Source organism: Scyliorhinus torazame, chromosome 22 (assembly GCF_047496885.1).
Source record: "Scyliorhinus torazame isolate Kashiwa2021f chromosome 22, sScyTor2.1, whole genome shotgun sequence".
Classification (NCBI taxonomy): domain Eukaryota; kingdom Metazoa; phylum Chordata; class Chondrichthyes; order Carcharhiniformes; family Scyliorhinidae; genus Scyliorhinus; species Scyliorhinus torazame.
In genome coordinates, this window is record NC_092728.1 from 30,696,247 (window position 1) to 30,723,664 (window position 27,418).

At 53.6% G+C, this 27,418-nt stretch overlaps 2 protein-coding genes across 2 annotated transcripts in view; both read right to left on the reverse strand.

Moving 5' to 3' along the window:
- The window catches only part of LOC140398986 (coiled-coil domain-containing protein 120-like), a 197,520-nt gene that overhangs the window by 25,696 nt on the left and 144,406 nt on the right, over positions 1-27,418 (reverse strand). The gene's annotated exons all lie outside the window — the stretch shown is intronic.
- Positions 1,615-26,965, reverse strand: praf2 (PRA1 domain family, member 2). The gene is made up of 3 exons (XM_072488015.1): positions 26,733-26,965; positions 5,411-5,628; positions 1,615-3,816 (listed from the first exon to the last, which is right to left on the reverse strand). Exons 1-3 carry the CDS (start codon positions 26,918-26,920, stop codon positions 3,677-3,679), a joined length of 546 nt encoding a protein of 181 aa, XP_072344116.1. The 5' UTR covers positions 26,921-26,965; the 3' UTR covers positions 1,615-3,676.

The window sequence follows — 27,418 nt, forward strand, 5'->3', positions numbered from 1 at the left end:
GGAGTTTAAGACTAGGGAGGTTCTGCTGCAATTGTATAAGGTGTTAGTGAGGCCACCCCTGGAGTATTGTGTTCAGTTTTGGTCTTACTGAGAAAGACTGGCCGTACTGGCGCTGGAGGGTGTGCAGAGGAGATTCACTAGGTTAATCCCAGAGCTGAAGGGGTTGGATTACAGGGACAGGTTGAGTAGACTGGGACTGTACTCGTTGGAATTTAGAAGGATGCGGGGGGATCTTATAGAAACATATAAAATTATGAAGGGAATAGATAGGAACCAGTGTTTCCACTGGTGGGTAAAAGCAGAACGAGGAGGCATAGCCTCAAAATAAGGGGAAGTAGATTTAGGACTGAGCTTAGGAAGAACTTCTTCACCCAAAGGGTTGTGAATCTATGGAATTCCTTGCCCAGTGAAGCAGTAGAGGCTCCTTCATTAAATGTTTTTAAGATAAAGATAGATAGTTTTTTTGAAGAATAAAGGGATTAAGGTGTTCGGGCGGGAAAGTGGAGCTGAGTCCACAAAAGATCAGCCATGATCTCATTGAATGGCAGAGCAGGCTCGAGGGGCAGATGGCCTACTCCTGCTCCTAGTTGTTATGATACGGGGGAGGTCTCTGCAGCAACTGTCTGGGAAGCTTTGAAGGCAGTGGTCAGAGGGGAATTAATCTCGATAGGGGCCCACAGAGAAAAAGTGGAACAAGCTGAGGGGGATAGGCTGGGGAGATACTCCAGGTGGACAGGAGATAGCCTCGGATGCGGAGTTACTGAAGGAGCGGCGGAGGTTACAGGTGGAACAGCTGAGGAAGGCAAGGGGGCGATCTATGAAATGGGGAAAAGGCAAGCAGAATGTTAGCGCACAAGCTCAGAAAAAAGGAGGCGGTCAGGGAGAGTAGAGGTGGGATCACAGACCCAGCGGGGGTGAATGAGGTGTTTAAGGACTTTTACAGCAAATTATATGAGTCGGAACCCCCGGCTGGGGTGGAGAGGATGAGGCAGTTCTTGGGTCAGTTGAGGTTCCCGAGGGTGGATGAGGACCTGGTGGAAGGGCTGGGTGCCCCAATTGAAATTGAAGAAATAATGGAGGGGTTGGAGGGCATGCAATCTGGCAAGGCCCCGGGGCCGGATGGCTACCCGGTGGAATTCTATCATGTTTTCGGAGATATTGAGCCCACAAGGTTAGGGCATTTAATGAAGCAAGAGAGAAGGAAGTCCACCACCCAACAATGTCGCAGGCCTCGATTTCATTGATCATGAAACGGGAGAAGGATCCGGAGCAATGCGGATTACTTCTCTCAAAGGGTCATGAATCACTACCCCAGAGTGTAGGGTCACTGAATAAATTTAAGGAGGTGATGGACAGATATTTAATTAGTAATAGGTTAAAGAGTTTTGGACAACAGGCAGGAAAGTGGAGTTGAGGCCAAGAGATCAGCCATGATGGTATTGAATGGCGGAGTGGGCTCGAGGGGCTGAATTGCCTACTCCTGCTCCGAGTTCTTATGTTCTGAGGCATTGCTGTGTGAAGTCACATGCAGGCCAGAACGGGTAACGACAGCAGATTTCCAGCCCGAAACAACATCAGTGAATCAGATGGGTTAATACGACAATCGACAATGGCTTCTTGGTCACCATTAGGCTTTTAATTCCAGATTTATTATTGAACATAAAGTCCGCCGTCTGCTATGGTGAGGTTGGAACCTGGGTCCCCAATCCATTACCTTGGCTTTCTGGGCGGCACTGCTACGTCACAGCATCGGAGACCGAGATTCAATTCCGGCCTTGAGTGATTGTCTGTCTGGCGTTTGCACATTCTTCCCGTGTCTGTCTGTGTTTCCTCCGGGTGCTCCAGTTTCTTCCCACATTCTAAAGCTGTGCAGGTTAGGTGGATTGGCCATGTTAAATTGCCCTTTAGTATCTAAAGTTGTGTAGGATAGGTTAAGGGGTTGTAGGGATAGGGTTGGTAAGTGGGCTTGGGTAGAGTGTTCTTTCAGAGGGTCCGTGCAAACTCGATGGGCCGAATGGCTTTCTGCACTGGAGGGATTCTATGAGTGCTTTCTATGCATGTGTGGCAATGTACAGGTTTAGTGCCTTGGTACAAAATATGCAAATACTGAAGGAGGTCACATGCACAGTCGTATGTTGGTGTCGTCTGTACTTTGGCAGGAGACACCATGTTCATTATTTGAAGCTTAAATATTGCAAATAAGTTGCTCAGAAAAATGTGTCCAAATAAAAAAAATCCTTTACTGAACTGTACATGCTATTATCCTTACAATAGAGGGAATGATTGTTTAATATAATGCCTATATATATATATATATATATGTGTAGGTATATATATATATAACACATATATATATCACATATACAGATACAGAGCAAGAGACAAGCCTGGGATAAGACTGACAGAGACAGAAAAGCCTGCAAACTTTAAACACTTCCTGATTGAACAGAACTAAACAACGTAAATATTAAGAGTCTCAATCATTCGACAGACACAAGAAACACTAAATGCTTTGAATAAGTCATTTTGTGGAGATGGATATTAATTCCTCGCTTTACTACCCTTCGACAGGACGGAGTTAGGTACAGAGTACAGGGTACTGACCTCATCAAACACTCCCAGGACAGGTACAGCGCAGGGTTAGATACATATTAAAGCTCCCTCTACACCGGGTTCTTTGCGTCATGGGCTGTGTCTAACACACACAGTGCTTCACTTCTGTTGTGTGTTACCGGTGTCTGGACAGGAACCCTTCACTGTGGATGCTACCAGCCAGATTCACTGCATTGAGGATTCCCCATCAAACACTCCCAGGATAGGTTCAGCACAGGGTGAGATAGAGTAACGCTTCCTCTACACTCCCTAGTAAACACTCCCATCTTACTCTGAATCTAACCCCGTGATGTACCTGTCCTGGGAGTGTGTGATGGGGACAGTGTAGAGGGAGTTTTACTCTGTATCTAACCCCGTAGAGCACGGGGTTAGATACAAAGTGAAGCTCCCCCGACACTGACCCTATCAAACACTCCCAGGACAGGTACAGCATGGAGTTAGATACAGAGTAAAGCTCCCTCTACACTGTCACCATCACATACTCCCAGGACAGGTGAACCATGGGTTTAGATACAGAGTAAAACTCCCTCTACACTGTCCCCATCACACACTCCCAGGACAGGTACATCACGGGGTTAGATACAGAGTAAAGCTCCCTCTACAATGTCTCCATCAAACACTCCAGGACAGGTACAGCACGGGGTTAGATACAGAGTAAAGCTCCCTCTACAATGTCTCCATCAAACACTCCAGGACAGGTACAGCACGGGGTTAGATACAGAGTAAAGCTCCCTCTACAATGTCTCCATCAAACACTCCAGGACAGGTACAGCACGGGGTTAGTTACAGAATGTAGACTGAGGGCAGCCAAGGTTCGATACATCAGCCATGCATGCTGATCCTAGAATGAAGATGTAGGATCCTGATAGAGACAAACACAGATACTGGCGGCTGGAGATGTGATCCAGTGAATCCACATCGACCCTTTCCTCCTCCTTGGAACCATGTGTGTAAATGAATGAAGTGAATATGAGGATGAGGGAATGTCAAGGACACTGGCCCATGATGAAGCAGTATAACGAAATGCAGCTCTCTTCCCTTTTCTCTCTGCACCTTCTCCTGTTTAGGATCCAGCCTCTTGCTCCTGACCCAGAGCCTCCAACAGGATGCCCATCGGTGTCCTCTTCAATCCAATGCTCTCAATCTTGTTCTCAATCTTGTTCTTGAGGTTCCGTAAGCGCAGAGACGCGTGGATTATAATCACTGGATAAGGAATGAAATGGGGCAGTATTGAGGAGAACCCAGATATGGATAGGGCAGAAATACAGAGACCCACAGGCAGAGCAACACCCAGACACACACCCAGCCAGACAGATGCAAAGAGCCACACCCAGAGACATGCACACACACACACAGAGCAGACACGCAATAACACACAGGCAGACACACACAGGCTGACATGCACACACATACACACACACACAGAGCAGACACGCAATAACACACAGGCTGACATGCACACATATACACACACACACACACAGAGCAGACACGCAATAACACACAGGCAGACACACACAGGCTGACATGCACACACGTAGACACACATACACATGAGCAGATACACACACGGGCAGACACACACACACACATACAGGCAGTCACACACACACAGGCAGACACACAGTTAGACACAGAGGCAGACACATTCACTGACACACACACAGACAGACACGGAATAACACCCAGGGAACCATGGTGAGAGACAAGGGAGAAAAGTACCGCAGAGAAGAGGGAGGGAGGAACAAGGAGGTGAGATGGAAAGGCAGAGACAATAGGGAGGAGACAGAGCAGAAGAAACAGTAACAAGATGAGGAGAGAGAGGAACAGGGAGAGGGAGGGGAAAGAAAGGAATGGGAAGGAGAGGGAGGAAGAAATGGGAGGGAGAGATAGGAGGGAATGGGGAGGGGAGAGGGAGGCAAGGGCAGGAGCGAGAGAGAGAGGAATGGGGAGGAGCGAGGGAATGAGATGAATGGAGAGAGAGAGGAATGGGGAGGGAAGGAGAGGGTGAAATAGGGAGAGGAAAAGAGGAAAGGGGAGAGAGAGATGGGAATGAAGAGAGAGGTAGGAATAGAGTGAGAGTGAGCAATAGATAGAGGAATGGAGAAAGAGCGACAGAGAGAGAGAGAGAGCAATGGGGAGAGATAGACAGGATAGATGCAGGAAGGAAGTTCTCAATGGTGGGGATGTCCAGAAACAGAGGTTACAGATTGAGGATACAGGGTAGACCACTTAGGATTGAGATGAGGAGAAATGTCTTCACTCAGAGAGTGGTCAACCAGTGGAATTCATTACCACAGAAAGTAATTGAGGACAAAACATTGTATGTTTTCAAGAAGCAGTTCGATATATCACTTGGGGCGAAGGAATCAAAGAATATGGGCAGAAGGTGGGAACAGGTTACTCAGTTGGACAATCAGCCATGAATGGCGGAGCAGGCTCAAAAGGCGGAGTGGCCTCCTCCTGCTGCTATTTTTGATGTTTCAATGAACACCATAGATGGTGGACTTCCCCAAGCAGAGAGACAGGATCCTCAATGTGAGGGGTGGGAGGAGGGACAGAATATCTGAGATGGACTGAAAGAGACTCGACAGCAGGAGGGCAGAGTGAGTAGTGTGACACGAGGTGAGGGTGAAGGGAGAGGGAGGGTGTGGGAAGAGTAGGGAGAGAGAGAGGATAGAAACAGAAAGATATCAAGACATACTGGCGGCGCTGAGCAAGCTGGCTAGAGAAAGATAGAGTGCAAGTTGGGGAGGGATTCCAGGAATTTCGAATTGGCAGCGAGGTGGACACTTACAAAGCACGGGAAAGGTGATCCCGAAGAGGAAGACAGCAACGCCCCCAACCAGAGAAAGCAGGCAGTAGCTGGCTGCCAGTACAGCCACGAGACAGGGAGTTGGGTGGTTCCTGCGCAGCCTTCGGATCACCGCCTTGTTTTCTGCCGACCACACGAAACCCAGGAAGAGGAGAGTGACCACTGTCCCTCCCACAAGGGTCTTCAGTGGTTCAATGTACCTGTAACGGGAGAGGAGGGAATCAGGCGGACCTGCACATCTCACACTACCTCCCCCGAGACTCTAGCCCTGAGTCCTTACTCGCTGTTTGGAAAAGTCATTCGCAAGAGGGCAATGCGTAGCCACCTGGTGGCTGTGACCCGCAGCTACACTGTGACTGTTGACACAGGAAACACTAATAGGGAGGATTCACATAGAAAATCACAATACTGAACACAAAAATGGGACAAAGCGTGCTGTGCAAAGATGCAAGGGGTGCATTACCTCCTGGTGGTGAGATTTTTGATGCGATGGGAAATGTTTAAATGCCTACACTCTGGCTACTGGCATAGATCAATAGAGCAATGGAGGGTGCATTCACAGGAGTCTCCCCGCAATGATACAGCCCTGTAAGTATGGGGCCTATGGATACGTTGTGACATCAAAGACAATATATATTAACATAGGATTAAGGATACATAAGTCATTAGGCCGATCTAGCCTGTTCTGCAATTTGATCAGATCAGGGCTAATTGTGGGCTTGACTCCACTTTCCTCTCTCTGCCCCATAACACTCACCACCCTTCTCGATCAAAAATCCCTCTAACTCAGTGTTGAATATATGTTTAATAACTATTTAGGGCGGCACGGTGGCGCAGTGGGTTAGTCCTGCTGCCTCATGGTGCCGAGGTCCCAGGTTAATTGGGTACTCTAAATTTATATTAAAACAAAAAAAAACAATTTAAACAGATTGTTTACTATGATGCACTTTTTAAATAGACTCTGTTTACTGTCAGGCACTGTTTAAATAGACTCAGTTCAATGTAGCGCACAGTTTAAATAGACAGTGTACAGTAGGGCACAGTTTATTTACTGCAAGACACTGTTTAAAAAGTCACTGCTCCTGTAGGGCACTGTTTACTGTAGCACACTGTTTAAATAGACTATTTACTGCAGGGCACTGTTTATACAAAGAACAAAGAAATGTACAGCACAGGAACAGGCCCTTCGGCCCTCCAAGCCCATGCCGACCATGCTGCCCGACTAAACTACAATCTTCTACACTTCCTGGGTCCGTATCCCTCTATTCCCATCCTATTCATGTATTTGTCAAGATGCCCCTTAAATGTCACTATCGTCCCTGCTTCCACCACCTCCTCCGGTAGCGAGTTCCAGGCACCCACTACCCTCTGCGTAAAAAACTTGCCTCGTACATCTACTCTAAACCTTGCCCCTCTCACCTTAAACCTATGCCCCCTAGTAATTGACCCCTCTACCCCGGGGAAAAGCCTCTGATTATCCACTCTGTCTATGCCCCTCATAATTTTGTAGACCTCTATCAGGTCGCCCCTCAACCTCCTTCGTTCCAGTGAGAACAAACCGAGTTTGTTCAACCGCTCCTCATAGCTAATGCCCTCCATACCAGGCAACATTCTAGTAAATCTCTTCTGCACCCTCTCTAAAGCCTCCACATCCTTCTGGTAGTGTGGCGACCAGAATTGAACACTATACTCCAAGTGTGGCCTAACTAAGGTTCAAAACAGCTGCAACATGACTTGCCAATTATTATACTCAATGCCCCGGCCAATGAAGGCAAGCATGCCGTATGCCTTCTTGACTACCTTCTGCACCTGTGTTGCCCCTTTCAGTGACCTGTGGACCTGTACTCCTAGATCTCTTTGACTTTCAATACTCTTGAGGGTTCTACCATTCACTGTATATTCCCTACCTGCATTAGACCTTCCAAAATGCATTACCTCACATTTGTCCGGATTAAACTCCATCTGCCATCTCTCCGCCAAAGTCTCCAAACAATCTAAATCCTGCTGTATCCTCTGACAATCCTCATCGCTATCTGCAATTCCACCAACCTTTGTGTCGCCTGCAAACTTACTAATCAGACCAGTTACATTTTCCTCCAAATCATTTATATATACTACAAACAGCAAAGGTCCCAGCACTGATCCCTGTGGAACACCACTGGTCACAGCCCTCCAATTAGAAAAGCATCCTTCCATTGCTACTCTCTGCCTTCTATGACCTAGCCAGTTCTGTATCCACCTTGCCAGCTCACCCCTGATCCTGTGTGACTTCACCTTTTGTACTAGTCTACCATGAGGGACCTTGTCAAAGGCCTTACTAAAGTCCATATAGACAACATCCACTGCCCTACCTGCATCAATCATCTTAGTGACCTCCTCGAAAAACTCTATCAAGTTAGTGAGACACGACCTCCCCTTCACAAAACCATGCTGCCTCTCACTAATACGTCCATTTGCTTCCAAATGGGAGTAGATCCTGTCTCGAAGAATTCTCTCCAGTAATTTCCCTACCACTGAAGAAAGGCTCACCGGCCTGTAGTTCCCTGGATTATCCTTGCTACCCTTCTTAAATAAAGGAACAACAGTGGCTATTCTCCAGTCCTCCGGGACATCCCCTGAAGACAGCGAGGATCCAAAGATTTCTGTCAAGGCCTCAGCAATTTCCTCTCCAGCCTCCTTCAGTATTCTGGGGTAGATCCCATCAGGCCCTGGGGACTTATCTACCTTAATATTTTTTAAGACACCCAACACCTCATCTTTTTGGATCTCAATGTGACCCAGGCTATCTACACACCCTTCTCCAGACTCAACATTTCCTCTGGCTCCACACATAGATTCCCTTACCAATCCTTCAGTGGGTCAAACCCTTTCACTGGCTACCCTCTTGCTTTTTATGTACGTGTAAAACGCCTTGGGATTTTCCTTAACCCTATTTGCCAATGACTTTTCGTGACCCCTTCTAGCCCTCCTGACTCCTTGCTTAAGTTCCTTCCTACTTTCCTTATATTCCACACAGGCTTCGTCTGTTCCCAGCCTTTTAGCCCTGACAAATGCCTCCTTTTTCTTTTTGACGAGGCCTACAATATCTCTCGTTATCCAAGGTTCCCGAAAATTGACGTATTTATCCTTCTTCCTGACAGGAACATGCCGGTCCTGAATTCCTTTCAACTGACACTTGAAAGCCTCCCACATGTCAGATGTTGATTTGCCCTCAAACATCCGCCCCCAATCTAAATTCTTCAGTTCCCACCGAATATTGTTATAATTAGCCTTCCCCCAATTTAGCACATTCATCCTAGGACCACTCTTATCCTTGTCCACCAGCACTTTAAAACTTACTGAATTGTGGTCACTGTTCCCGAAATGCTCCCCTACTGAAGCATCTACCACCTGGCCGGGCTCATTCCCCAATACCAGGTCCAGTACCGCCCCTTCCCTAGTTGGACTGTCTACATATTGTTTTAAGAAGCCCTCCTGGATGCTCCTTACAAACTCCGCCCCATCTAAGCCCCTGGCACTAAGTGAGTCCCAGTCAATATTGGGTAAGTTGAAGTCTCCCATCACCACAACCCTGTTGTTTTTACTCTTTTCCAAAATCTGTCTACCTATCTGCTCCTCTATCTCCCGCTGGCTGTTGGGAGGCCTGTAGTAAACCCCCAACATTGTGACTGCACCCTTCTTATTCCTGATCTCTACCCATATAGCCTCACTGCCCTCTGAGGTGTCCTCCCGCAGTACAGCTGTGATATTCTCCCGAACCAGTAGCGCAACTCCGCTACCCCTTTTAAATCCCCCTCTATCCTGCCTGAAACATCTAAATCCTGGAACGCTTAGCTGCCAATCCTGCCCTTCCCTCAACCAGATCTCTGTAATGGCAACAACATCATAGTTCCAAGTACTAATCCAAGCTCTAAGATCATCTGCCTTACCCGTAATACTTCTTGCATTAAAACATATGCACTTCAGGCCACTAGACCCGCTGTGTTCAGCAACTTCTCCCTGTCTGCTCTGCCTCAGAGCCACACTGTCCCTATTCCCTAGTTCTCCCTCAATGCTCCCTCAACCTTCTGACCTATTGCTCCCGTGCCCACCCCCCTGCCATACTCATAGAATCATCAAATTTACAGTGCAAAAGGAGGCCATTCAGCAGATCGAGTCTGCACCAGCCCTTTGAAAGAGCACCCTACTTAAGCCCTACACCTCCACCCTATCCCCCTTTATCCCCGTAACCCCTCCTAACCATTTTGGACACTAAGGGCAATTTAGAATGGCCAATCTACCTAACCTGCAGATCTTTGGACTGTGGGAGGAAACCGGAGCACCCGGAGGAAACCCACGCACACACGGGGAGAACGTGCAGACTCCGCACAGACAGTGACCCAAGCCGGGAATCGAACCTGGGACCCTGGAGCTGTCAAGCAACAGTGCTAACCACTGTGATACCTTCCTGCTCATTTAAACAGACTATTTACTGTCGGGCACTGTTTAAAGACTGTTTTCTGTATTCACTGGTTAAACAGACTCTGTTAACTGTAGGGTATTGTATAAATATACTTGGTTTACAGTAGGGCAGTTTAAATAGACTGTTTATTGTAGGGCACTGCTTAAAAATACTCTGTTCGGGCGGCATGTGGTGCAGTGGTTAGCACTGGGACTGCGGCGCTAAGGACCCTGGTTCGAATCCCGGCCCTGGGTCACTGTCCATGTGGAGTTTGCACATTCTCCCCGTGTCTGCATGGGTTTCACCCCCACAACACAAAGATGGATTGGCCACACTTAATTGGGGGAAAAAAATTGGGTGCTCTAATTTTATTTTTAAAAAGACTCGGTTTACATGGAGGGCACTATTTAAACAGACTCTCTTTACTGTAGGGCACTGCTTAAATAGACTGTTTACTGTAGGGCACTGTTTAAATAGACTGTTTACTGTAGGGCACTGTTTAAGTAGACTTCACTGTCGGGCACCGTTTAAACAGAGGGTAGTGGGTGCCTGGAACTCGCTGCCGGAGGGGGTGGTGGAAGCAGCGACGATAGTGACATTTAAGGGGCATCTTGACAAATACATGAATAGGATGGGAATAGAGAGATACGGACCCAGGAAGTGTAGAAGATTTTAGTTTAGTTGGGCAGCATGGTCGGCACAGGTCTGGAGGGCTGAAGGGCCTGTTCCTGGCCTTACGTCTCTGTGCCTCCGCAGATGGTACAGGAGTGGAGGCAGACTGCCTAGACTCATGCCCTGCAACCTGGCTCCCCGTTGGCGCTCCTTTCCTGGGGCGACCCAGCTTGGACGGGCCAGGCTGCTCCGCGGGCGTGCTGGATGGTGTGGTGCCATCCTGGTCCACCCGCTGACCACCAGATGCACCAGGGACGGAACGGGGGGAGTCCGAGGTGCCGCAGTGTTCCGGGACCTCCCGTGCAGGAGACACCGGAACGGGCACCATAACCTCCTCCTCCCTCCGGGTGCCCGATGGCCCCCGGGCTCTATGGGAAGTGGGTACGAGCGGAGACAAGCCCCGAAGCACCTGGCGCTGTCAGTTTTGGGGCCCACTGTGGTATCGACCAGGGTCCTAACGTCACCTGTGATGGAGCCCAGGGAGTGGGCCATCCCTGCCTGGGGCGGCGCCACCTCCCTCTGGGCTTGTGCGACGCCATCCAGCATCTGGCCAATGCCGCGGATGCTCTCAGCGATGGTCTGCTGAGCCTCGGCCAGACTGCGGAGCATGGCTGAAATGTCCAGCTGGCTCTAGCACATGGCTGCCTGTGAGATGGCAGCCCTGTCCTGGGCCACGGATGACGCATGCATATGAAGCCTTGCATGACCTGACCCATGTCCGACACCGTTGCGCCCATGGCCTCCAACATGGACACGACCCGTGCGCTGCCGCCTGCGTGACAGCCATGATCGGCACCACTCCCAGCTTCTGGACACGGTTGGACTCCTCCACCTGCGTCTGCAGTTGCCGGAAGCCGACCGTCATCCCGTTATCTAGTCCCTGGGTGTCTAATTGCATGGGTGGGTCTGGAATCTCCAGAAACCTGGGAGCCATCTGGGCGGCAGCTGGTTGCTGGGGCCGGTGTGCCCTCCGACCGTCCGGCACCTCGGCTGCTCCTACTTCCACCTGTTGTACCAGTACGGCTGTGTGCTGCTTACCAGTGAGTGTCCCAGAAGCCTCATCACTAAAGTGCTCAACCGAGGTGATAGTCTCTGCGATGGTGGAGGATGTGGGTGACAGTAGTGACGAGAATTCAAGGTCCTCATCGGAGCAAAAGTCAGGTGTCTCCTGCCCCCTTGGCCTGATAGTCCTTGCCTCGCCCCCGTCTGAGGGTCATTGACCGGTCTGTCCATCAACTGTGTTTCCGTCCTCTGTGTCTCAGTGTCCTGGGTCCCCGTCCTCTGTGTCTCAGTGTCCTGGGTCCCCGCCCTCTGTGTGTCACTGTCCTGGGTCCCCGTCCTCTGTGTATCAGTGTCCTGGGTCCCGTCCTCTGTGTCTCAGTGTCCTGGGTCCCTGTCCTCTGTGTGTCAGTGTCCTGGATCCCCGTCCTGTGTGTGTCACCGTCCTGGGTACCCGTCCTCTGTGTATCAGTGTCCTGGGTCCCCGTCCTCTGTGTCTCAGTGTCCTGGGTCGCCGTCCTCTGTGTGTCAGTGTCCAGGGTCACCGTCCTCTGTGTGTCAGTGTCCAGGGTCACCGTCCTCTGTGTGTCAGTGTCCTGGGTCACCGGCCTCTGTGTCACAGTCCTGGGTCCCCGTCCTCTGTGTGTCAGTGTCCTGGGTCACCGTCCTCTGTGTGTCAGTGTCCTGGGCCGCCGTCCTCTGTGTGTCACTGTCCTGGGTCGACGTCCTCTGTGTCTCAGTGTCCTGGGTCGCCGTACTCTGTGTGTCACCGACCTGGGTCGACGTCCTCTGTGTGTCAGAGTCCTGGGTCCCCGTCCTCTGTGTGTCAGTGTCCTGGGTCCACGTCCTCTGAGTGTCAGTGTCCTGGGTCCCCGTCCCCTGTGTGTCGGTGTCCTGGGTCGACGTCCTCTGTGTGTCAGTGTCCTGGGTCCCTGTCCTCTGTGTGTCAGTGTCCTGGGTCCCCGTCCTCTGTGTCTCAGTGTCCTGGGTCCCCGTCCTCTGTGTGTCAGTGTCCTGGTACCCCGTACTCTGTGTCTCAGTGTCCTGGGTCACCGTCCTCTGTGTGTCAGTGTCCTGGGCCGCCGTCCTCTGTGTGTCACTGTCCTGGGTCGACGTCCTCTGTGTCTCAGTGTCCTGGGTCGCCGTACTCTGTGTGTCACCGACCTGGGTCGACGTCCTCTGTGTGTCAGAGTCCTGGGTCCCCGTCCTCTGTGTGTCAGTGTCCTGGGTCCCCGTCCCCTGTGTGTCGGTGTCCTGGGTCAACGTCCTCTGTGTGTCAGTGTCCTGGGTCCCTGTCCTCTGTGTCTCAGTGTCCCTGTCCTCTGTGTCTCAGTGTCCTGGGTCGATGTCCTCTGTGTCTCAGTGTCCTGGGTCGACGTCCTCTGTGTGTCAGTGTCCTGGGTTCGACGTCCTCTGTGTCTCAGTGTCCTGGGTCGATGTCCTCTGTGTCTCAGTGTCCTGGGTCCCCGTCCTCTGTGTGTCACTGTCCTGGATCCCCGTCCTCTGTATTTCAGTGTCCTGGGTCCCCGTCCTCTCTGTGTCAGTGTCCTGGGTCACCGTCCTCTGTGTGTCAGTGTCCTAGGTCGACGTCCTCTGTGTGTCACTGTCCAGGGTCCTGGGCCTCTGTGTGCCAGTGTCCTGGGTCCCCGTCCTCTGTGTGTCAGTGTCCTGGGTCGCCGTCCTCTGTGTCTCAGTGTCCTGGGACCCTGTCCTCTGTGTGTCACTGTCCTTGGTCCCCGCCCTCTGTATCTCAGTGTCCTGGGTCCCCGTCCTCTCTGTGTCAGTGTCCTGGGTCACCATCCTCTGTGTGTAAGTGTCCTGGGTCCCCGTCCTCCGTGTGTCACTGTCCTGGGTCACCGTCCTCTGAGTGTCACTATCCTGGGTCCCTGTCCTCTGTGTATCAGTGTCCTGGGTCCCCGTCCTCTGTGTGTCAGTGTCCTGGGTCCCCGTCCACTGTGTGTCAGTGTCCTGGGTCCCCGTCCTCTGTGTGTCAGTGTCCTCGGTCCCCGTCCTCTGTGTCTCAGTGTCCTTAGTCCCCGTCCTCTGTGTCTCAGTGTCCTGGGTCCCCGTCCTCTGTGTCTCAGTGTCCTGGGTCCCCGTCCTCTGTGTCTCAGTGTCCTGGGTCCCCGTCCTCTGTGTGTCAGTGTCCTCGGTCCCCGTCCTCTGTGTCTCAGTGTCCTGGGTCCCCGTCCTCTGTGTCTCAGTGTCCTGGTACCCCGTACTCTGTGTCTCAGTGTCCTGGATCCCCGTCCTCGGTGTCTCAGTGTCCTTGGTCCCCGCCCTCTGTATCTCAGTGTCCTGGGTCCCCGTCCTCTCTGTGTCAGTGTCCTGGGTCACCATCCTCTGTGTGTAAGTGTCCTGGGTCCCCGTCCTCCGTGTGTCACTGTCCTGGGTCCCCGTCCTCTTTGTGTCAGTGTCCTGGGTCGATGTCCCCTGTGTCTCAGTGTCCTGGGTCCCCGTCCTGTGTGTGACACTGTCCTGGGTCCCCGTCCTCTGTGTCTCAGTGTCCTGGGTCCCCGTCCTCTGTGTGTCAGTGTCCTGGGTCCCCGTCCACTGTGTGTCACTGTCCTGGGTCGACGTCCTCTGTGTCTCAGTGTCCTGGGTCGCCGTCCTCTGTGTGTCACCGACCTGGGTCGACGTCCTCGGTGTGTCAACGTCCTGGGCCCCCATCCTCTGTGTGTCAGTGTCCTGGGTCACCGTCCTCTGTGTGTCACTGTCCTGGGTCCCCGTCCTCTGTGTGTCACTGTCCTGGGTCACCGTCCTCTGTGTGTCACTGTCCTGGGTCCCCGTCCTCTGTGTGTCACTGTCCTGGGTCACCGTCCTCTGTGTGTCACTGTCCTGGGTCCCCGCCCTCTGTGTCTCAGTGTCCTGGGTCCCCGTCCTCTGTGTGTCAGTGTCCTGGGCCGAAGTCCTCTGTGTGTCACTGTCCTGGGTCACCGTCCACTGTGTGTCACTGTCCTGGGTCACCGTCCTCTGTGTGTCACTGTCCTGGGTCCCTGTCTTCTGTGTGTCACTGTCCTGGGTCCCCCTACTCTGTGTGTCACTGTCTTGGGTCCCCGTCCTCTGTGTGTCAGTGTCCTGGGTCGACGTCCTCTGTGTGTCACTGTCCTGGGTCCCCGTCCTCTGTGTGTCACTGTCCTGGGTCACCGTCCTCTGTGTGTCACTGTCCTGGGTCCCCGTCCTCTGTGTGTCACTGTCCTGGGTCACCGTCCTCTGTGTGTCACTGTCCTGGGTCCCCGCCCTCTGTGTCTCAGTGTCCTGGGTCCCCGTCCTCTGTGTGTCAGTGTCCTGGGCCGACGTCCTCTGTGTGTCACTGTCCTGGGTCACCGTCCACTGTGTGTCACTGTCCTGGGTCACCGTCCTCTGTGTGTCACTGTCCTGGGTCCCTGTCTTCTGTGTGTCACTGTCCTGGGTCCCCCTACTCTGTGTGTCACTGTCTTGGGTCCCCGTCCTCTGTGTGTCAGTGTCCTGGGTCGACGTCCTCTGTGTGTCACTGTCCTGGGTCGCCGTCCTCTGTGTGTCACTGTCCTGGGTCACGGTGCTCTGTGTCTCAGTGCCCTGGGTCCCCGTGCTCTGTGTCTCAGTGTCCTGGGTCGCCGTCCTCTGTGTCTCAGTGTCCTGGGTCGCCGTCCTCGGTGTGTCAATGTCCTGGGCCCCCATCCTCTGTGTGTCAGTGTCCTGGGTCACCGTCCTCTGTGTGTCACTGTTCTGGGTCCCCGTCCTCTGTGTGTCAGTGTCCTGGGTCGCGTTCCTCTGTGCGTCAGTGTCCTGGGTCCCCGTCCTCTGTGTGTCACCGTCCTGGGTCCCCGTCCTCTGTGTCTCAGTGTCCTGGGTCTCCGTCCTCTGTGTGTCAGCGTCCTGGGTCCACGTCCTCTGTGTGTCAGTGTCCTGGGTCTCCGTCCTCTGTGTCTCACTGTCCTGGGTCCCCGGCCTCTGTGTCTCAGTGTCCTGGGTCGACGTCCTCTGTGTCTCAGTGTCCTGGGTCCCCGTCCTCTGTGTGTCACCGTCCTGGGTCCCCGGCCTCTGTGTGTCAGTGTCCTGGGTCCCCGGCCTCTGTGTCTCAGTGTCCTGGATCCCCGTCCTCGGTGTGTCAGTGTCCTGGGTCCCCGTCCTCTGTGTGTCACTGTCCTGGGTCCCTGTCCTCTCTGTGACAGTGTCCTGGGTCCTCGTCCTCTGTGTGTCAGTGTCCTGGGGACACCCAGGGGAGCGGGCGGAGTGGGGGGGTGGAGTGTGGGGGGGAGGGGTGGTGTGAGGGGGTGGAGTGGGGAGGAATGGTTTGAGGGGGTGGAGTGGGGGGATGGTGAGAGGGGGTGCAGTGGGGGGGGGGAGTGGTGTCAGGGGGTGGAGTGGGGGGGAATGGTGTGAGGGGGTGGAGTGGGGGTGGGGAATGGTGTGAGGGGGTGGAATGGGGGGGTGAGTGGTGTTAGGGGCTGGAGTGGGGTGGGGATGGTGTGAGGGGGTGAAGTGGGGGGGATGGTGTCAGGGGGTGGAATGGGTGTGGGGAATGGTGTGAGGGGGTGGAGTGGGTGTGGGTATGGTGTTAGGGGGGTGGTACGGGAGGTGGAATGGTGTTAGGGAGTGGAGTGGGGGGGAATGGTGTGAGAGGGTGGAGTGGGAGGGGGAATGGTGTGCGGGGGTGGAGTGGGGGGGGAATGGTGTTAGGGGGTGGAGTGGGGGGGGAATGGTGTGAGAGGGGGGATTGGGGGTGGGGAATGGTGAGAGTGGGTGGAATGGGGGGGGTTTGGTTTTAGGGGGTGGAGTGGGAGGGAATGGTGTGAGGGGGTGGAGTGGGGGTGGGGAATGGTGTGAGGGGGTGGAGTGGGGTGTGTGTGAGGGGGAATGGTGTGAGAGGGTGGAGTGGGGGGGGAAATGGTGTTAGGGGTTGGAGTGGGGGGGAATGGTGTGAGGTGGTGGAGTGGGGGGCGAATGGTGAGAGGGGGTGGACTGTGGGTGGGGAATGGTTTGAGGGGGTGGAGTGCGGGGGGGTGAGGGGGTGGAGTGGGGGGGAATGGTGTGAGAGGGTAGAATGGGGGGGAAATGGTGTTGGGGGTGGAGTGAGGGGCGATTGGTGTTAGGGGGTGGAGCGGGGGGGGGGGGGGGAATTGTGTTAGGGGGCGGAGCGGGGGGGAATGGTGTTAGGGGGTGCTGCGGGGGGGGGGAATGGTGTAAGAGGGTGGAGGGGGGGTGAAATGGTGTGAGGGGTGGAGTGGGGGGGGGAAATGGTGTGAGGGGGTGGAGTGGGGGTGGGGAATGGTGTGAGGGAGTGGGGGTGGGGAATGGTGTGAGGGGGTGGAGTCGGGGTGGGGAATGGTGTGAGGGAGTGGAGTGGGGGTGGGGAATGGTGTGAGGGGGTGGAGTGGGGGTGGGGAATGGTGTGAGGGAGTGGAGTGTGGGTGGGGAATGGTGTGAGGGGGTGGAGTGGGGGGGAATGGTGTGAGGGGGTGGTGTGGGGGGGGATGGTGTGAGGGGGTGGAGTGGGGGGGAATGGTGTGAGGGGGTGGAGTGGGGGGGAATGGTGTGAGGGGTGGAGTGGGAGGGGAAATGGTGTGAGGGGGTGGAGTGGGGGGGGATGGTGTGAGGGGGTGGAGTGGGGGGGAATGGTGTGAGGGGGTGGAGTGGGGGGGAATGGTGTGAGGGGTGGAGTGGGAGGGGAAATGGTGTGAGGGGGTGGAGTGGGGGGGGATGGTGTGAGGGGGTGGAGTGGGGGGGATGGTGTGAGGGGGTGGAGTGGGGGTGGGGAATGGTGTGAGGGGGTGGAGTGGGGTGGGTATGGTGTTAGGGGGTGGTGCGGGAGGGGGAATGGTGTTAGGGAGTGGAGTGGGGGGGAATTGTGTGAGGGGGTGGAGTGGGAGGGGGAATGGTGTGAGAGGGGGGATTGGGGGTGGGGAATGGTGAGAGGGGGTGGAATGGGGGGGGGGTTGGTTTTAGGGGGTGGAGTGGGAGGGAATGGTGTGAGGGGGTGGAATGGGGGTGGGGAATGGTGTGAGGGGGTGGAGTGGGGTGTGTGAGGGGGTGGAGGGAGGGGGAATGGTGTGAGAGGGTGGAGTGGGGGGGGGGAATTGTGTTAGGGGTTGGAGTGGGGTGGGAATGGTGTGAGGGGGTGGAGTGGGGGGGAAATGGTGTTGGGGGTGGAGTGAGGGGCGATTTGTGTTCGGGGGTGGAGCGGGGGGGGAATGGTGTTAGGGGGCGGAGCGGGAGGGAATGGTGTTAGGGGGTGGAGCAGGAGGGGAATGGTGTAAGAGGGTGGAGTGGGGGGTGAAATGGTGTGAGGGGTGGAGTGGGGGGGGAAATGGTGTGAGGGGGTGGAGTGGGGGGGAATGGTGTGAGGGGTGGAGTGGGAGGGTAAATGGTGTGAGGGGGTGGAGTGGGGGGGGGAATGGTGTGAGGGGGTGGAGTGGGGGGGGATGGTGTGAGGGGGTGGAGTGGGGGGGATGGTGTGAGGGGGTGGAGAATGGTGTGAGGGGGTGGAGTGGGGGGGAATGGTGTGAGGGGGTGGAGTGGGGTGGGTATGGTGTTAGGGGGTGGTGCGGGAGGGGGAATGGTGTTAGGGAGTGGAGTGGGGGGGGGAAATTGTGTGAGGGGGTGGAGTGGGAGGGGGAATGGTGTGAGGGGTTGGAGTGGGGGGGGTGGTGGTGTTAGGGGGTGGAGTGGGGGGGGAATGGTGTGAGAGGGGGGATTGGGGGTGGGGAATGGTGAGAGGGGGTGGAATGGGGGGGGGGGTTGGTTTTAGGGGGTGGAGTGGGAGGGAATGGTGTGAGGGGGTGGAATGGGGGTGGGGAATGGTGTGAGGGGGTGGAGTGGGGTGTGTGAGGAGGTGGAGTGAGGGGGAATGGTGTGAGAGGGTGGAGTGGGGGGGGGGGAATTGTGTTAGGGGTTGGAGTGGGGTGGGAAATGGTGTTGAGGGTGGAGTGAGGGGCGATTTGTGTTCGGGGGTGGAGCGGGGGGGGGAATGGTGTTAGGGGGCGGGGCGGGAGGGAATGGTGTTAGGGGGTGGAGCAGGAGGGGAATGGTGTAAGAGGGTGGAGTGGGGGGTGAAATGGTGTGAGGGGTGGAGTGGGGGGGGAAATGGTGTGAGGGGGTGGAGTGGGGGTGGGGAATGGTGTGAGGGAGTGGAGTGTGGGTGGGGAATGGTGTGAGGGGGTGGAGTCGGGGTGGGGAATGGTGAGAGGGAGTGGAGTGGGGGTGGGGAATGGTGTGAGGGGGTGGATTGGGGGGGCGAATGGTGTGAGGGGGTGGGGTGGAGGGATGGTGTGAGGGGGTGGAGTGAGGGGGATGGTGTGAGGGGGTGGAGTGGGGGGAATGGTGTGAGGGCGTGAAGTGGGGGGGATGCTGTGAGGGGGTGGTGTGGGGGGTATGGTGTGAGGGGGTGGAGTGGGGGGAATGGTGTGAGGGGGTGGAGTGGGAGGGGGAATGGTGTGAGGGGGTGGAATTTTGTTAGGGGGTGGAGTGGGGGGGGGAAATTGTGGTAGGGGGTGTAGTGGGAGGGGGAATGGTGAGATGGGGTGGAGTGGGGTGGGGGTGGTGTTAGGGGGTGGAGTGGGGGGGAATGGTGTGAGAGGGTGGAGTGGGGGGGAAATGGTGTTGGGGGTGGAGTGAGGGGCGATTTGTGTTAGGAGGTGGAGCGGGGGGGGGAATGGTGTTAGGGGGCGGAGCGGGAGGGAATGGTGTTAGGGGGTGGAGCGGGGGGGGAGTGGTGTAAGAGGGTGGAGTGGGGGGTGAAATGGTGTGAGGGGTGGAGTGGGGAGGGGAAATGGTGTGAGGGGGTGGAGTGGGGGTGGGGAATGGTGTGAGGGAGTGGAGTGGGGGTGGGGAATGGTGTGAGGGGGTGGAGTCGGGGTGGGGAATGGTGTGAGGGAGTGGAGTGGGGGTGGGGAATGGTGTGAGGGGGTGGAGTGGGGGTGGGGAATGGTGTGAGGGGGTGGAGTGGGGTGTGTGAGGGGGTGGAGTGAGGGGGAATGGTGTGAGAGGGTGGAGTGGGGGGGGAAATTGTGTTAGGGGTTGGAGTGGGGGTGGGGAATGGTGTGAGGGAGTGGAGTGTGAGGAATGGTGTGAGGGGGTGGAGTGGGAGGGGAAATGGTGTGAGGGGGTGGAGTGGGGGGGGTGGTGTGAGGGGTTGGAGTGGGGGGGATGGTGTGAGGGGGTGGAGTGGGGGTGGGGAATGGTGTGAGGGGGTGGAGTGGGAGGGGAAATGGTGTGAGGGTGGAGCCAGGCAGGGGAGTCTCACTTGCTGGTGCGCCTCCGATCTGGCAAGGGGCAATCTCCCAGTCCTCGGCTCCGCCAACGAGGTCCAGTGCCCTCTGCTCGTGGACTGTGAGGGGGTGCAGCACGGGTGGACCCCCTCCGATTCTCTCCTGCTTCCTGTGGTTGCGGGCAGTCTTAACCTGGAAGCGGGGGGGGGGGGGGGCATCAGAGTTAGGCTAGATAATGGCCTGCGAACATGGGGCAGCCAACCAATGCGGCTCACATGGGTGGTTGTAGCCCATGTGGGGGGTTTTGCCCTCCTCCTGGGTGGGGGGCACTTTCACATGTGTGGGTGGTAGGGGTGGGGTGGTGCCAGGGCTATGTCTCAGTGTACTCACCCTGGCTGCCCGGGTCAGGTCGTGCATTTTTTTGCCGCACTGTTCGCCGGTCCGTGGAGTGTGCCGCACGGCGCTGACGGCGTGGCCCACCTCCCTCCAATTACGCCGGACTGTGCTGCTCGTGTGGCGGTGTCCCCGTCTGGGGCACAGGATCGCCCTAAACTCTTCGACCCCGTCCAGCAGCATATCGAGGTCTCGGTCCCTGAACCTTGGGGTGGCACGGTGGGCGGCGGCCATCTTGCGGGCCCCGGGACCGTGCGTCCCGCGTATCTGACGACGGTCTGGCGCCACGTCCCCCGTGCTGGCCCCATTTGCGGGCCTGAATCGCTCCTCAGAGCGGACCGTTCACTCCGTCGTTAAACGCGGCGGCGTTTACGACACCATCAACACTCTCCCGCGGGATGAGAGAATGTCTGCGTGGTTTTCCTCTGAGTGCTCAGGTTTACTCCCACAATCCAAATATGTGCAGATTAGATGGATTGGAGAAGCCAAGTTGCCGCTCAGTTTAATCTTATATGGCACGGGATGGGGCCTAGGAGGGGGCGGTCTTTCAAAGGTTCAGAGCAAACTCGGTGGGACACATGGCCTCTTTCTGTACTGTAGAGATTCTATGATTCCATGTTGTTTTACCGTCGGGCACTGTTTAAATAGACTCGGTTTACTGTAGGGCACTGTTAAAATAAACTGTTTACTATAGGGCACTGTTTAGATAAACTGTTTCCTGTAGGGCACTGTTTAAATAGACTGTTTACTGGAGGGCACTGTTTAAACAGTCTTTCTTTACTGTAGGACGCTGTTTAAATAGACACTGTTTACTGTCAGGCACTGTTTAAACAAACTGTTTACTGTAGGACACAGTTTAAACAGTCTCCCTTTAGTGTAGGGTGCTGTTTAAATAGACTGTTTACTGTTGGGCACTGTTTAAATAAACTGTTTACTGTTGGGCACTGTTTAAATAAACTGTTTACTGTAGGGCACTATTTAAATAAACTATTTACTGCAGGGCACTGTTTAAATAGACTTTGTTTACTGTAGGACACTGTTTAAATAGACTGTTTACTGTAGCACACTGTTTAAATAGACTGTCTACTACAGGGTATTGTATAAATAGACGAGGTTTACAGTAGGGCACTGTTTAAATAGACTCTTTACTGCAGGGCACTGCTTAAAAAGACTCTGTTCGGGAGGCACGTGGCACAGTGGTTAGCATTAGGACTGCGGCGCTGAGGACCCAGGTTCAAATCCCGGCCCTGGGTCACTGTCCGTGTGGCGTTTTCACATTCTCCCCATGTCTGTTTTCACCCCCCAAAAATGTGCAGGTTAGGTGGATTGGCCACGCTAAATTGCCCTATAATTGGGGATAAAAAATAATTGGGTACTCAAAATATATTTAAAAAAGACTCTGTTTACATGTTTAAACAGACTCTGTTTACTGCAGGGCACTGTTTAAAACAACTCTATTTGCTGTAGGTCACTGTTTATATTGACTGTTTAATTTAGGGCATTGTTTAAACAGACTCTACTGTAGGGCATAGGTTAAATAAACTTGGTTTACAGTGGGGCACTGTTTAAATGGACTGTTTACTGGAGGGCACTGTTTAAATAGACTCTGTTTACTGTAAGGCATTGTAGACTCTGTACTGTAGGGCACTGTTTAAATAGACTCTATTTATTGGAGGGCACTGTTTAAATAGACTGTTTATTGTAGGAGGGGCGGTCTTTCAATGTTTCAGTGCAAACTCGGTGGGCCACATGGCCTCTTTCTGTACTGTTGAGATTCTATGATTCTAGGTTGTTTACCGTAGGACACTGTTTAAATAGACTCGGTTTACTGTAGGACGCTGTGTAAATAGACAGTTTACTGTAGGACACTGTTTAAATAGACTCGGTTTACTGTAGGGTACTGTTTAAACAGACTCGGTTTACTGTAGGGCACTGTTTAAATAGACTGTTTACTGGCGGTCACTGTTTAAATACACTGTTTACTGTAGGACACAGTTTAAATAGGCCCTTTTTACTGTAGGACACAGTTTAAATAGATTCTGTTTAGTGTCGGGCATTGTTTAAATAGGCCCTGTTTACTGTCAGACACTGTTTAAATAAACTTGGTTTACTGTAGGGCACTGTTTTAATAGATTGTTTACTTTAGGGCACTGTTTAAATAGACCCTGTTTACAGTAGGGCACTGTTTAAATAGACAGTTAAACACCACCACCAAGATGCCAAACAATGCTAGGATGCCAAACTGCCGGCTCAAAGTGGAGAGGATCTCCAGGAAGATCGCGCATATAGACACTGACATTAAGTTTCTACAAAGATGCAAGAAAGCAGACAAGATCCCGAAAGGGTTACAGATCACAAACCCACTCAAGTCGACCTACAACACAGACTACGCTGAGAGACTCTGCCGTCGCACCTCTCTCACACTCCTCAACCACCTCGTCCGCCAGGTCTACAGCAGACGACGCAACCTGGAAACCAAGATCGAGGCCATATTCTCAACTTGCGCTCAGGACCCAGCAGACCAGCTGCGGAACACCGCCAAACAGATGAGACAACAATACTATGCCACCTATATGCACACCAAGAACAGAAAGCTTGAGAAACTTGGCATCACCACCGGCAGCAACCAAGCCACCCCCGGTGCCACAGTAGAAAACAATACAGGGAAATCTATTGTCAACTTGTCAGACTACACCCTTCAACCAGACGAAATCGAAGTCCTCAGCAGAGGGCTCAATTTCTGCACCACCACCAAAATGGACCCCGTCAGTCTCGCGGCAGACACGGAGGAATTCATCAGGCGAATGAGGCTCCGGGAATTCTTCCACAGACACCAAGAGGCCAACAGCGAACCCAAGCAGACTACCAATGAATCGGAACAGCAGACCGAGTGTGGCAACCGAAGAGGAAAGAGTCGAATTGGACCCCTCCAGAAGGCCGCTGCCTTAGACTCGACATGTATGCTCAAGCCGTCAGGAGTCGCGTCAATGCCAGATTCATCAGTCGCATTCACAAGACAGCCCCGAACGTCACCCAAGCACAACGCAATGCCATCCGCGCTCTCAAGACCAACCACAGCATCGTCATCAAACCAGCAGACAAAGGGGGGGCCACTGTCGTACTGAACAGAACGGACTACTGCAAAGAAGTATACCGACAACTGAACAACCAAGAACACTACAGACAGTTACCCGCAGATCCGACCAAGGAACACATCCGCCAACTTAACAGACTGATCAAGACCTTATATCCAGATCTTCAGAGCACCCTACGTGCTCTCATCCCACGTACTCCCCTCATTGGAGATCTCTACTGCCTCCCGAAAATACATAAGGCCAACACACCAGGCCGCCCTATCGTTTCAGGCAATGGGACCCTGTGTGAGAACCTTTCTGGCTACATCGAGGGCATCTTGAAACCCATAGTACAAGGTACGCCCAGCTTCTGTCGCGACACGACGGACTTCCTACAGAAACTCAGCACCCATGGACCAGTTGAACCAGGAACATTCCTCGTCACAATGGACGTCTCGGCACTCTACACCAGCATCCCCCATGACGACGGCATTGCTGCAACAGCCTCAGTACTCAACACCGACAACTGCCAATCTCCAGACGCAATTCTGCAACTCATCCGCTTCATTCTGGATCACAGCGTCTTCACCTTCGACAACAAGTTCTTCATCCAGGCGCACGGAACAGCCATGGGGACCAAATTCGCACCCCAATACGCCAACATCTTCATGCACAAGTTTGAACAGGACCTACTCACCGCACAGGACCTTCAACCGACGTTATACACCAGATACATCGATGACATTTTTTTCCTTTGGACCCACGGCGAAGAATCACTGAAACGACTACACAATGACATTAATAAGTTCCATCCAACCATCAGACTCACCATGGACTACTCTCCAAAATCAGTTGCATTCTTGGACACACTCGTCTCCATCAAGGACGGTCACCTCAGCACTTCGCTTTACCGCAAACCCACGGACAACCTCATGATGCTTCACTTCTCCAGCTTCCACCCTAAACACATTAAAGAAGCCATCCCCTATGGACAAGCGCTCCGTATACACAGGATCTGCTCAGACGAGGAGGAGCGTAACAGCCATCTACAGACGTTGAAAGATGCCCTCGTACGAACGGGATATGGCGCTCGGCTCATCGATCGACAGTTCCAACGCGCCACAGCGAAAAACCGCACCGACCTCCTCAGAAGACAAACATGGGACACAACCGACAGAATACCCTTCGTCGTCCAGTACTTCCCCGGAGCGGAGAAACTACGTCATCTTCTTCACAGCCTTCAACACGTCATTGATGACGATGAACATCTTGCCAAGGTCATCCCCACACCCCCACTACTTGCCTTCAAACAACCGCGCAACCTCAAATGAACCATTGTTTGCAGCAAACTACCCAGTCTTCAGAACAGTGACCACGACACCACACAACCCTGCCATGGCAATCTCTGCAAGACATGCCAGATCATCGACATGGATACCACTATTGCACGTGAGAACACCACCCACCAGGTACGCGGTACATACTCGTGCGACTCGGCCAATGTTGTCTACCTCATACGCTGCAGGAAAGGATGTCCCGAAGCGTGGTACATTGGCGAGACCATGCAGACGCTGCGACAACGAATGAACGGACATCGCGCAACAATCACCAAGCAGGAATGTTCCCTTCCAGTCGGGGAACACTTCAGCAGTCAAGGGCATTCAGCCTCTGATCTCCGGGTAAGCGTTCTCCAAGGCGGCCTTCAGGACGCGCGACAACGCAGAATCGCCGAGCAGAAACTTATAGCCAAGTTCCGCACACATGAGTGCGGCCTCAACCGGGACCTGGGATTCATGTCGCATTACATTCATCCCCCACCATCTGGCCTGCGAAATCCTACCAACTGTCCTGGCTTGATGCAATTCACACCTCTTTAACCTGGGGTCGCCCCATCTCTGGATCTGTAAAGATTTAATCACCTGCTAATGGTCGCATTCTTAGCATTGTTTGGCATCTCTGAATTTGTCTATATATGTGTTTCTGGAACATACCTCTTCATTCACCTGAGGAAGGAGCAGCGCTCCGAAAGCTAGTGACATCGAAACAAACCTGTTGGACTTTAACCTGGTGTTGTAAGACTTCTTACTGTGCTCACCCCAGTCCAACGCCGGCATCTCCACATCATAAATAGACTCTGTTTACTATAGGGCCCTGTTTAAACAGGCTCTCTTTACTCTCGGGCCCTGTTTAAACAGACTCGCTTTACTCTAGGGCCCTGTTTAAACAGATTCTCTTTACTGTAGGGCACTGTTTAAATAGACACTGTTTACTGTCGGGCACTGTTTAAATAAACTGTTCACAGAATTTACAGTGCAGAAGGAGGCCATTCGCCCATCGAGTCTGCACCGGCCCTTGGAAAGAGCACCCTACCTAAGCCCGCACCTCCACCCTATCCCCACACTTCCATCCTATCCCCGTAACCCCACCTGTTTTGGACACTAAGGGCAATTTAGCATAGCCAATTCACCTACCCCTACACATCTTGGATGAAACCAGAGCACCCGGAGGAAACCCACAGACACGGGGAGAATGTTCAGAATCTGCACAGACTGAGACCCAAGCTGGGAAGCAAACCTGGGACCCTGACGCTGTGAAGCCATTGTGCAACCACAATGCTGCCATGCTGCCCAACTGAAGGGCACTATTTAAATAAACTGTTTACTGTAGGGCACTGTTTAAACAGACTCTGTTTACTGTAGGGCACTGTTTAAATAGACTCTGTTTACTGTCGGGCACTGTTTAAATAGACTGTTTATTGTCAGACACTTTAAATAGACTCTGTTTATTGTAGGATGCTGTTGAAATAAACTGTTTACTGTAGGGCACTGTTTAAATAAACTGTTTACTGTAGGGCACTGTTTAAATAAATTGTTTACTGTAAAGCACTGTTTACTCCAGGGGTGAGGATGAAGTTTTGGGTCTAGTCTGTGGGGCGTGAGTCTCTCGAGTCGTGTCTGATCGCTCTCCTTTGGAATCTGAGACTGGGGCTGAGCCAGTAAAATGTATTTTTTTGTTGGAATCAAGAATGGGATAGTATGTGAGGCCTTTAGCCCCTCTAAGTCTGTCTCTGATCATTGAATCATCTCTGGGATTGTACTCCTTCCTTTCCTCCCCATTAGTGGCTCTTTCTCTATTATCCTGCAAACTTCACCCAGCTCCAGGAGGCAAAGCCATTGGTGAGGCCACAGGATTAAATGACGGCCAAAAGCAAATACCCCGCCCTTTTGGGCTTTTCCCCTGCCCTTTAATGCCAGGCAGCCTGCACACGTAGCGGGATAAGGGTTGATTGACAATGCAGCTGGCCAATAGGCGATCGGGTAAAGTGGGCTCTTCAGTGCCATTGGAGGAGCTCCCACTTTCCTCCCGCCTGCGGCTTTTGCGACGTAGGTGGAAACGGCCCAATCGGATTCCGGAATCGGCCTGAGGCTGCCTTGTCAGCGGTACCTGGGCGTGACCACAAGACCGCGACCAATCTAATTACATCCCGCCCTGATTGACAGCGGCGCTGCCCAATGGGCGCAGCGGTTGGCACTGACCCGACCAGCAGGAGAATGGCGGCCAGCATTGACAGGTAATTGGTCTGGTAGTACAGCAGGTTGTTGATGACCCGGTTGTTCCACCTCAGCGGATCTTTAAGGTCCGGCAGGCTGAAGCGAGCCGAGCTGCAGACGAAGTCATCGAGCGTTCGCAGCGGCGGAAGCTGCACCTCAGCGTTTGGTGCCATGGCGAACGGGCGATGATCGAAGGGAAAGGGGAGGTGAGCGCGGACTGCGCATGTGCCGATTTTTCCTTTCTCCTCCCATGGGCCCATTACCTCTACAGCGCATGCACGACCCTGCCAAGCCGTTGCGCGTGGTGACGTCAGATCAGATTCTGCGCCTCTGACGTTACCACCAGCCCCAACCAAGGCAAAATTCTGCAGCTACTGGACATCTGAGAGAAAAACAGAAAATCTATAACACAGATAGGGAGGGTTGTAGGAGCTTACAGAGATGCTGAGGGTTGTTGAGCTGGAGGAGATTACAGAGATAGGGAGAATGTAGGGTCTAGAGGAGGTCACAGAGATAGGAAGGCATGTGGAAGGTTAGAGACATTGGTAGGAGCAGGGAAGTCAGAGAGGGACGGGTGTCAGTTCTGGAGGGGGGTTACCGAGTTTGGGAGGGTTATAGGGTCTGGAGCAGATTATAGCCATTGTGGCTTCAGGAGGTTAGTGATTGAGGAT